Source organism: Xenopus laevis, chromosome 6S, assembly GCF_017654675.1.
Source record: "Xenopus laevis strain J_2021 chromosome 6S, Xenopus_laevis_v10.1, whole genome shotgun sequence".
NCBI classification, from domain to species: Eukaryota; Metazoa; Chordata; class Amphibia; order Anura; family Pipidae; genus Xenopus; species Xenopus laevis.
Genome location: NC_054382.1, coordinates 10,379,338 through 10,390,518, shown reverse-complemented (window position 1 = coordinate 10,390,518; position 11,181 = coordinate 10,379,338). Strand labels below are relative to the sequence as shown.

Here is an 11,181-nt window from a genome sequence, read left to right as displayed (position 1 = left end):
GCTTTTTTTAAAGGGTATTTCAAATTACCGGCAATTGCATTGGGTGGCAACTCTAATGCCAAGGGAACCTTAATAATGTCAATAGAGTTGTTATAATGCCCTACGCATGAGCCCACTGTAAAATAATGTTCCATATGTTATAACATGTATGGGGGAAACCGGTTTTACAAAAAAAAAAAAAAAAAAAATAAGACTTTTGCACCCTGAAAAAAGGATAAGACGCCAGCGTTTTTTGAACTTTTTTTTTTTAAGTTTTTGCACTCAAAAAATATGATGTAAGTAACTGAAGATTGAGGAAGTTCTATGCAATCCATTGTCTATCTAAAGCTTCCTCTGTATCCATAACTGTATTTCAGAGGAAAACAAAACCTGGACACAAAGGCTGCATAGATATTCATGATAAAACTCTATAACTAGAACATGCAGAGCCTTCAATTTCAGGGATACTAGCCAACAGGACTCACTTTATTTTCTAAATAGTTTCCATTCTAGGGCAAGATGTACCTCCCCGGATTTCTTTACTAACAATAAAGGGAATAAAAAAACATATCCGCTTAACCTTTGCAATATGATAAACTTGGACTTTCCTTCAATTCTTTGGAGTCTGACATGCCTTGTGTTCAGATACCCCTGAAGTTTAAATATCTCACTCCTACCCCAGGAACTTGAGCTGGCTGATGGGGCTGGATTTTTGGGATGGATAGGCTTTTTTTAACCGTGCTTTATTTATAAAAACATTGGCAGAACTGAAATGCCAGAACGGCCAATGGGAAGTGGATGTTTTAAAGGAGAACTAAACCAGCAGTACCAAAAAATCATAGGAAAAAAAAAACATAGAAACGTGTCAGTATCAAGTAAATGCTGCACACGGAATAGGTACCCGCAAAGCAGCCCCGCGAACCTGTGTGCAGCAGGGTTGCCACCTTTCTTCCGGTTCAACTCCGGACTGGAGGCTGGCCTGTGATGCTGCGGGGGTGGGCTCTTACATGGCAATTGACCCATCACTGCGTCAATCACAGGGAATGCGCCCAATTTACCTAATTTAGAAAACTGGGCAGGCAGTTTTGACCCGGGTGGGCAGCCCTTAAAAAAACTGGGTTGTCCGGGTCAAAACCAGACAGGCGGCAACCCTAATTTAGCGTTACTTGACCTGTATCAAAGCACTCGGCTCATGTTTTTATATGGTCATGGAACTCCTCAGTGACTTATAACATCCTTATATTTTACAATAGGGGCTACTTTATTGGCTATACAATACACAAGAGCCATGAATATCCTGTAAATGATATCTTTATGCACGTGTTAGTGATGTCATCAGTTACATCTCTTAGTGATGTCATCAGTTATAATCAGTTCTTAGTGATGTAATTTCTGTCAAACGACTTGGGTTGCCACCTGGCCAGTAAAAATGATGGTTGATCCCAATGTTATTAATAGGGAAAATAAGAGAAATATACTGGAAGGCCAGGAATTTTTTTCCAGAAAAGGTGGCAACCCTACACACACCCAGGTAAAACTTGTGTATTAACTACTAATACCCACCTCGCCTTCAGCCACTCTTACACAGTCAAAACACTCTTCGGGGACTACAAATATATTTTACAACAGGGAGTACTTTATTCACAGGACAAAACTCTTTGCCACAGAAATGGAAGCCTTGCCATCTCTCACCTATCCAACCCGCTGTCGAGCTGAAAAGGCGCCTATTCTTTCAAGCGTCTGCATATTTATAGGATAATTAGCCCACGCCTACTTTTTTTCAGAACGTTCCATATCTTCCAAGAGCGGGGGGAGAACACGTCCACTGATCTTTTTTTTTATCACGTCTGTGTATATTAACCGCGTCCCAGAAAAATAATCAAACCAAAACACCAAGATAGGTTTTCATTATTTCGATATCCCCCCAAACCGCGGCTATGAGAGACTTCTATGAGTCTGATGAAGGGCTTGGCCACCCCTGAAACTAGAATGGTAGATGCCGCAGCGGAGCGCGCTCTCCTCAGTTGGTGGCTCAGCCGCAGAGCGGTGGATTCGCCGCTGCTTCATTGATTCCCGCCAAGGGGCCTCGAGAGCTGGTGGGTTGAGGGGCATGGAATGAACTGAAGCGAACTATTCCGCTCCGGAATCTAAGTCGGTTCGCCGCAGCCCCACGAACTGCCCCGTCACGATGGCGGAGGACGAGATGAAAGTGCCTGAGGATATGTTCAAAGATGTGAAGTTTTACCCAGTCGGTGACCTGGACCCTAAGGTAACACAGGCCGTATTAACACGTCCAACTCGCTGGTACCATTAATAACCCTGCGTTGCAGAACCGGCGTCCGTTTGCTAGTGACTGACAGAAACCTCCTTCCTTCTGGACACTTACTTACTTACTTGAGCTCTGCGCCAGCTCGGAATGATTAGGGTTATTGCCTGTTTGGTGGGGATGATATAGAGCTTGCCAAATAGTGAGTGCAGCGCTCGACTTGGCGGAGGGCACGTAGTGATGACGTAGAGCCGGCACTTCCTGCTATATAGTGAGCCGAACATGGGGCTTTCTGCAGAGAGAAGCGTTTATAGAAGTAGCGCAGTTTGGGCAGCTCTTCCATCTGTGAATGTAACAACCTCTGTACACTCAGTGACCCCACAGATTTTTGGCAATGAGATATTTAGTATATCAGTCGATAACAAGATCTGTTACTCTTATACTGAAGGAACAGTGACATCAACAAAGGAAAGTGGTTTAAAGGAATGACAATATAATGTACTGGTGTGTTTTACAGTGTGGAGTCCTGTATCTGGTCAGGTACCCGTGGAACACCCGCAAGTCGGCCGGTGGCCTGCGAGTACCTGATCCAATGCAGTGGGGTGGGCTACAGGTGGCCATCCCTGTGGCAAACTAAAAAAAAACGATGCTTCCCGATCTAGAGATGTCACGCAACATAACTTCCGGTCGGCCCGCAATTACTGCAGGGAGTGGGTCTGGAAAACAATGTTGGACGTCAAAAGGCGGGTATGGTTGTCCCAGTACAGTGGGTCCGGGTTGGGCAAGGGTCTAGATAACAGATAAGTACTACTATAGTTTATATAAACAAGCTGCTGTGTAGCCATGGGGGCAGCCATTCAAGCACAGGATACACAGTAGATAACAGATAAGTACTACTATAGTTTATATAAACAAGCTGCTGTGTAGCCATGGGGGCAGCCATTCAAGCACAGGATACACAGTAGATAACAGATTAGTACTACTATAGTTTATATAAACAAGCTGCTGTGTAGCTATGGGGGAAGCCATTCAAGCACAGGATACACGGTAGATAACAGATAAGTACTACTATAGTTTATATAAACAAGCTGCTGTGTAGCCATGGGGGCAGCCATTCAAGCACAGGATACACAGTAGATAACATAAGTACTACTATAGTTTATATAAACAAGCTGCTGTGTAGCCATGGAGCCGCCATTCAAGCACAGGATACACAGTAGATAACAGATAAGTACTACTATAGTTTATATAAACAAGCTGCTGTGTAGCCATGGGGCAGCCATTCAAGCACAGGATACACAGTAGATAACAGATACGTACTACTATAGTTTATATAAACACGCTGCTGTGTAGCCATGGGGGCAGCCATTCGAACACAGGATACACAGTAGATAACAGATAAGTACTACTATAGTTTATATAAACAAGCTGCTGTGTAGCCATGGGGGCAGCCATTCAAGCACAGGATACACAGTAGATAACAGATAAGTACTACTATAGTTTATATAAACAAGCTGCTGTGTAGCCATGGGGACAGCCATTCAAGCACAGGATACACAGTAGATAACAGATAAGTACTACTATAGTTTATATAAACAAGCTGCTGTGTAGCCATGGGGGCAGCCATTCGAACACAGGATACACAGTAGATAACGGATAAGTTCTGAAGAATCCCAAATGTAAATTGTCGGTGGGTGTCAATCTGTGCGCTTTGTTTTCTGAAATTGCAGAAACTTCGGGCTATTTCAGAAAACAAAGCACTCAGAGTGTCATCCCGCCGGTGATATAGATTCTAGCTGGTTGGTGGCAGTTCGGCTAGATTAGTCACCCGAAGAAGAGGCGATTTATTGCCGGGTGACTAAATCTCCCTGAATCTGAGTGTGTCTCTGCCCTTATTGTGTTTTTGTTTTTGCCCACATAGATCCTAAAATCAGTGTTATTGTATGGATATATTCAGACACTTTGATAAATGATTACAGTACTTTATTATCCCTCATGCTTACAGTGTAATACAACCCCTCCCTTACCTCGTCCATTGTGAAGTGATGGATCCTGGGACTTAAAGTCCCTCTGCTTTCCAAAGTATCGATGAACGACCCACCATGGACAGCCAAGTGAATTCAAATGCCAGAATCCATTGCTTCACAATGGGACAAGATTTTTGAGCAGACGGATCACTCTGTGAGATTAGGGTGGGGGGTGGTGATCATGGTTGTAAAATGTTATATTTATTATTTGCATCCCTAGTGTTTATGCACCTTTTTACATAAGACCAACTCAATGAACGCACGTCTAAAATAGGAGGTATATTTTCCCTTTAAAAAAATAAATAAATTCTCAAAATAGACCCGCTTATCAGAAATGTATGTGCGACATGCAACAGTACACCCGCATTTCCAAAGCACCACTCCATAAATTAGAGGGATGCTGTCATGGGAAAACATGTTTTATTCTTTCCAAAATGCAACTGTTAATAGTCCCGCTGACTTCTGCACTCAAATAATTTTTCCAAAGAGCAATCAAATTTTTTTATATTTACTTTTGAAATCTGACATGTGGCTAGACATATTGTTAGTTTCCCAGGTGCCAAAGTCATGTGACTTGTGGAGCTGGAGTGATATTACCGTCCATTTGATCATGGGCTAAGAAACATACTCTGAGACCCTCCCCTGCAAGCAAATCTTATTAAACTTATTGCAAGCAAGGTGCAAAAACCTGTACCTACATTTACACTAAAAGCCAGATGCATATACCACATTGCCAACAGGAACACAATTAAAGGGCTGTTTTTAACTTTAGGCTAACTTTTAGTATGTTATAAAATGGCTAATTGTAAGAAATGTTTCAATTGGTCTTCATTATTTTTTTTAAATATATATATATATATATATATATATATATAGACAAATACAAGATTCCTCTGCACTCAACCCATTATCAATATATTTAAGACAGTAAGACAGATGTATTTTGTGGTCACAGCCTCATTGCACCCCCGCCTAATGATTTTAAAAATTAGTGGTGAGCACAACTTTCCCTTGTTTGTTAAATATATATATATATATATATATATATATATATATATATATATATATATATATATATATATATATATATATATATATATATATACACATACTTTTATATATATATATATATATATATATATATATATATATATATATATACATACATACATACATACATACATACATACATACATACATACATACATACATACATATACTTATTATTAGGCATGCACCGAATCCACTATTTTGGATTCGGCCGAATCCTTCCCGAAAGATTCGTCTGAATACCGGATCCGAATCCTTATTTGCATATGCAATATGCATATATGTGTGTGTAATGTATAAAGACTGGAGTGACTGGGTGTGTAACATAATAGCCAGAACACTACTTCCTGCTTTTGAGTTCTCTAACTCTGAGTTAGTCAGTGATTATAAGGGGAGTCACATGGGACATAATTGTTCAGTGAGTTTGCAATTGATCCTCCGCATTCTGCTCAGATTCAAAAGCAACAGTTATGACCCATGTGCTCACTCTCTCAAGTCTCTGATTGGTTACTGCCTGGTAACCAATCAGTAGAAAGCAAAAGAGCTGAAAAGCAGGAAGTAGTGTTCTGGCTATTATGTTACACATCCAGTCGTTTCTATATTAGAAACATTTTTTATTTTGCACAGCCTATCTATTTACCCAGATTTTACACTGAACAATTCCTTTAAATTTTTTTGGTATTATGCACAGTTTATTCTCGGCCTATCACCAATACGCTCCATTCCTTTCTTCCTGGATTATACATTTTCCCGAATTTTATGTTCATTTTCAGTGGTCCCTTGGAACTAGTAAAAGCTGGGTTATACTGTATAAGCTCATGTGTTCTAATCTTATTTCTGCTATTGCCTAGGTTGTTCAGATGTTAAAAGCTGGAAAGGCAAAGGAGGTTTCGTATAATGCCCTTGCTACACACATCATTGCAGAAGATGGTGATAATCCTGAGGTTGGAGAAGCTCGTGAGGTTTTTGATCTTCCTGTCGTAAAGGTAATTCGTGTAAACGACTTTGTATACTGTACTAAATCTCAAGCATTACAAATAGATCCTATTCACTACTTTATTAGTAGGCACTTTGATGTTGATATAAAAGCACATGGTCAACATCATTATATCTTTATATGGTAATGAAACTTCTGGCAATCATCCCTCCTCCCCAATAGGTAATGATTAAATCTGTATGAAGCCAAACAGGCGGATCACTGCCCAGTTTACCTTCTCATGCCGGTTTTTGAATTCGAATTTCAAAGTTTTTTTTTAAATTCGAAATTCGACCCTTGGTAAATTTGCCCCTTAGATCTAAGGGACTGATGTAGCCAGCTTTCCAGGGAATGTAATATAATAGACCTTTTTTTCACAGAGAAAGATCATTGGTCAGTTTAGTAACTGAGCAATGTTATTGACTCCTTTGCCATAAGCTAAAATCACTCTTTATGACAAAAAATGTATTGTGACAAAATAACTTGACTCTTGTGTATTCTTGTTAACCTTTTTGAGGATTAACTGTGCGTTGTTTTTTATTTACAGCCATCTTGGGTGATCCTGTCTGTTCGCTGCGGAGCCCGTCTTCCGTATCCTTTTGCTCTTTGTACTGTATTTTTTGGTGGTGGTTTTTCAATGTCTCTTCTGATACCATAGTTCACCACAGCAGGGAGAGTCTAATAACATGTACTGAATGTTAGCATAAGTCTTTGTCGATGTGGACATGAAATCAACAGTGATGGAAAATGTGAAGATATGGTTACCCATTACATTCTGAAAGTATGCATAGACTATGACTTTAGCACCTACACAGCGCAAACAATTTCTGTTGAAGATTTTCACTACTCATTTTTCTTTTTATTACAAAAGACCAATTGCAAAGTTGCTTGGATGACATTTGTGAACCATATACAGCACGTGTACCCCTTTGGCATAACATCAAGTTTCCTATGATGTTTTTTTTTTGTTTTTTTTGTGGCACATGCATTTGTGGGCTGCTACCCTAGGCAAGGTCCTGCAGGTGTCTATATATAAATACAGGCCTTGGTAGTACACTCTAAAGGGAGGCCTTGGCAGACTACGTTAACTATTCAGATTGGTTGCAATCTGATGAATGGTACCTGTTGCCTGGGGAAGCTTGAGAGCTGGAGTCCCTAACCTTTTTCATCAGTGAGCAACATTCAGATGTAAAAATAGGGATGCACCGAATCCACTATTTTGTGAACCCCCGAATCCTTCGTGAAAGATTCGGACGAATACCGAAACCGAATCCTAATTTGCATTGCGTTAATTTGCATATGCAAATTAAGGGTGGAAAAGGGAAAAAAATGTACTTGTTTTGTGACAAAAAGTCAAACGATTTCCCACCCACCCCTAATTTGCATATTCAAATTAGGATTTGGATTCGGTTCGGCCGAATCCTGATGAAAAAGGCAGAATCCCGAACCGAATACTGGATTCGGTGCATCCCTAATTATTTGCCTTTTTCTTCTGACTGAATCCTGCTGAAAAAAGCCAAATCCCAAACCGAATCCTGGATTCGGTCCATCCCTACTTGCCTTTTTCTTCTAACTGTCCATCTTTAGGGGTGCGAAGAGGAAGAATTTTTTACTTCCTAGTTTTGTGACAAATAGTCAGTTGATTTCCCTCCCCACCCCTAATTTGCATATGCAAATTTGGTTCGGCCAGGTAGAAGGATTCAGCTGAATCCGAATCCTGCTAAAAAGTCAGAATCCCGAGCGGCATTCTGGACTTGGTGCATCCCTAGTAAAAATAGTTGGGGGCAACACAAGCATGAAACAAGTTCCTGGGTGGTGCCAAATGAGGGCTGTGATTGGCTATTGATGGCCCCTATGTGGACTGGCAGCCTACAGGAGGCTCTAGCAGTACACCTGTTTTTTATGCAACAAAACTTGTTTCCAAGCCAGGAATTTAAAAATATGCACCTGATTTGAGGCCACTGAGAGCAACATCCAAGGAGTTGGGGAGCAACATGTTGCTCATGAGATATGGTTGGGGATCACTGCTTAAAGGTTCAACAAACCGTAACACCAAAAATGAAAATGATTTAAAATAATGAAAATATCATGTATTGTTTTCCTGTATTGGTAAAACTGGTGTGTTTGCTTCAGAAAAATTGCTTATATAAACAAGCTGCTGTGGAGGAAATTTGAAAAAAGTCTATATGGCACAGGTTAAATAGTGGATAACTGATAACATTATGTTCTACAGAGCTTATCTGCTGTGTAACCTGAGCCTTTTCTCCTTTAAATGGCTGCCCCCATTGCTACACAGCAGCTTATTTATATAAACAATAGTCGTGTTTCTGAAGCAAACACACCAGTTTTACCAGTGCAGGGCAACACTACATTAAATCTGCACGGATGAGTAGTGGAACGTTTTCGAATATCCAGTTTTTAGAATTGCGTATACTAGATGTTTCAGGTCTAGTTACAAGTACCTAAAGCTTTGTTTAAAGTGTTGTAAATGATAGTCGATGGGGAATAATTGCATATACTTCCCGTTGATCATTTCTTTTGAATTGTGTTCTTTACCTTAACATGTATTTCCAGGGAAAATGGATTTTCTCCAGAATCTGGTCAGATATTTTTTGGGGTAACTGCTTGCCTTTCCCAGGTATGTATCTAGAATTGATTGTATGTGTGTGTGTGATTGTGTGTGTGATTGTGTGTGTCAGATATACAGAATTTTTGTCCAGTTTAATTTGTTCGCTAATATACAGGCATGGGATCAGTTATCTGGATACCCTTTATCCAGAAAGCACTGAATTATGGAAAGGCCATCTCCGTTTTACCCAAATAATCCACATTTTTAAAAAATGATCCCAACTAAGATATAATTAATCCTTATTGGAGGCAAACCCAGCCTATTGGGTTTATTTAATGTTTACATGATTTTCTTTACTTCTTTGTTTATTTGGCTTTGCATATTTATATTTTTCTCCATTCATAGGTATCCCCTGATGATCGCAATTCTCTTTGGGCACTCACTACTTTTTATGGTGGGGACTGTCAACTAAATTTCAATAAGAAATGTACTCATTTGATTGTTCCTGAACCAAAAGGGGTACGTTCCAATTCATCAGCACATGTTATCAAGTGAATGCATTTTAATATTCCAATTTAAGTTCTTGTAACTATCTTCCATATAATTTATGAAATACAGGCACCCCTGGTCATTCTGATCAGATGGACAGGACTCTTTCAGTTGAACTCTTCAGAGTGATGTAAAATGCTAGCTTTACCTTCCAGAGGCATTTTGGTTTCTTACTCTGAACTTCCTGGTTCTTGTTTCTTACTTTCTTGTAGGGATGCACCGAATCCAGGATTCGGTTCGGGATTCGGGCAGGCTTCAGCCTTTTTCAGCAGTGTTCGGATGAATCCTTCTGGCCGGCCGAACCGAATCCTAATTTGCATATGCAAATTAGTGGCGGGGAGGGAAATCGCATGACTTTTTGTCACAAAACAAGAAAGTAAAAAATGTTTTCCGCTTCCCACCCCTAATTTGAATATGCAAATTAGGATTCGGTTCGGCCGGCATATGCAAATTAGGGTTAAGTGTTCTGCCGAATCTTTCGCGAATGATTCAAGGGTTCGGCGGAATCCAAAATAGTGGATTTAGTGTATCCCTACTTCTCGGGTTTGTTGGGGGGCAATAGGAAACTTGTATTAAAACTCTATCCAAGAAGGATCAGAGTTCTTAAAATAAATTAATTTTCTTCAGTGATGTCATGTTTACATAGTTTTTCAGGTGCAAATTGTACAGCGCTGCTTTCAATTTGGCTTTCCTTACATCTGCTCTTCATTTTCCCTTAGAACAAGTATGAATACGCTTTCCAGCGGGGAAACATAAAAATTGTTACACCGGATTGGGTTTTGGACTCCGTGTCTGAGAAGACCAAAAAGGATGAGGCACTTTACCATCCTAGACTAATTGTTTATGAAGAAGAGGAGGAAGAAGAAGACGAAGAGGCAGAGAATGAAGACCAAGAATCTCAAAATGCCAGTGACGAAGATAAATATTCCTCTAAATCAAGCCCAGTTTCATCTCGCGACGGATCTCCCGTACCCAATCGAAAGTCTTCTCCAAAGCGAAGCAGCTCAGATAAAATAAAAAGTGAACTCATGTTTGATGATTCATCTGACTCTTCTCCTGAGAAACCGGAAAGAAATCTGAACTGGACACCTGCAGAAGTCCCACAGATGTCCACTGCGAAACGACAACTGCACCAAGGCAAGGATTCTGGACTTATTAATTTATGTGCTAATGTTCCTCCTGTGCCAGGAAATATACTGTCCCCCGAGGCACGAAATAATTTGCTCACTTCCCTCCCAGGAGCCCCTGGATCAGAGAGACCAGATATGATGGCTTTCCGCAGTCCAGCAGTGAGAACACTAAGAAACATCACTAATAGTGCTGATATACAGCAAGTTAATAGGCCGTCCAATGTTGCACATGTAAGTTGCTTTTTGTTTTTAGTGTTTATAGTGCTATTTTGGTTAAACGTCTAGACAATCAGCGCTGTCTCAGTTGTTATATCTATTGTTTTGTCTTATTTACTTGTCCAGTGGAGATTAAAGGACAAGGAAAGTTAAACTAAAGAAACAAGCTAGAAATGTTGTACATTATGTTTTGAGCTTCTGTACCAGCCCAAGGCAACCACAGCCCTTTAGCAGTAAAGATCTGTGTCTCCAAAGATGCCCCAGTAGCTCCCCATCTTCTTTTCTGCTGATTCACTGCACATGCTCTGTGCTGCTGTCACTTACTGAGCTTAGGGAGCCACTCACAATATACAGTACACATAGAATAGAAATGTCACAATATAAGGCTGATTAGCAATTAATACAGATAATTACTACAT

General features: G+C 40.2%; 1 protein-coding gene across 3 annotated transcripts in view; it reads left to right on the top strand.

Moving 5' to 3' along the window:
• Positions 1 to 1,501: 1,501 nt before the first annotated feature.
• Positions 1,502 to 11,181, top strand: part of paxip1.S (PAX interacting protein 1 S homeolog) — a 36,448-nt gene continuing 26,768 nt past the window's right edge. Inside the window, exons 1-7 of one of the 3 annotated variants that reach the window (XM_018269019.2) lie at positions 1,504 to 2,248; positions 6,174 to 6,308; positions 6,846 to 6,889; positions 8,873 to 8,936; positions 9,273 to 9,386; positions 10,136 to 10,553; positions 10,656 to 10,777. In XM_018269019.2, the coding sequence (XP_018124508.1) occupies positions 2,168 to 2,248; positions 6,174 to 6,308; positions 6,846 to 6,889; positions 8,873 to 8,936; positions 9,273 to 9,386; positions 10,136 to 10,553; positions 10,656 to 10,777 (978 nt within the window). In that variant the 5' untranslated portion in view covers positions 1,504 to 2,167. Of the gene's footprint in view, positions 2,249 to 6,173; positions 6,309 to 6,845; positions 6,890 to 8,872; positions 8,937 to 9,272; positions 9,387 to 10,135; positions 10,778 to 11,181 lie in introns of all 3 variants that reach the window. The other 2 variants (XM_018269018.2, XM_018269017.2) reach the window with 2 other exon arrangements.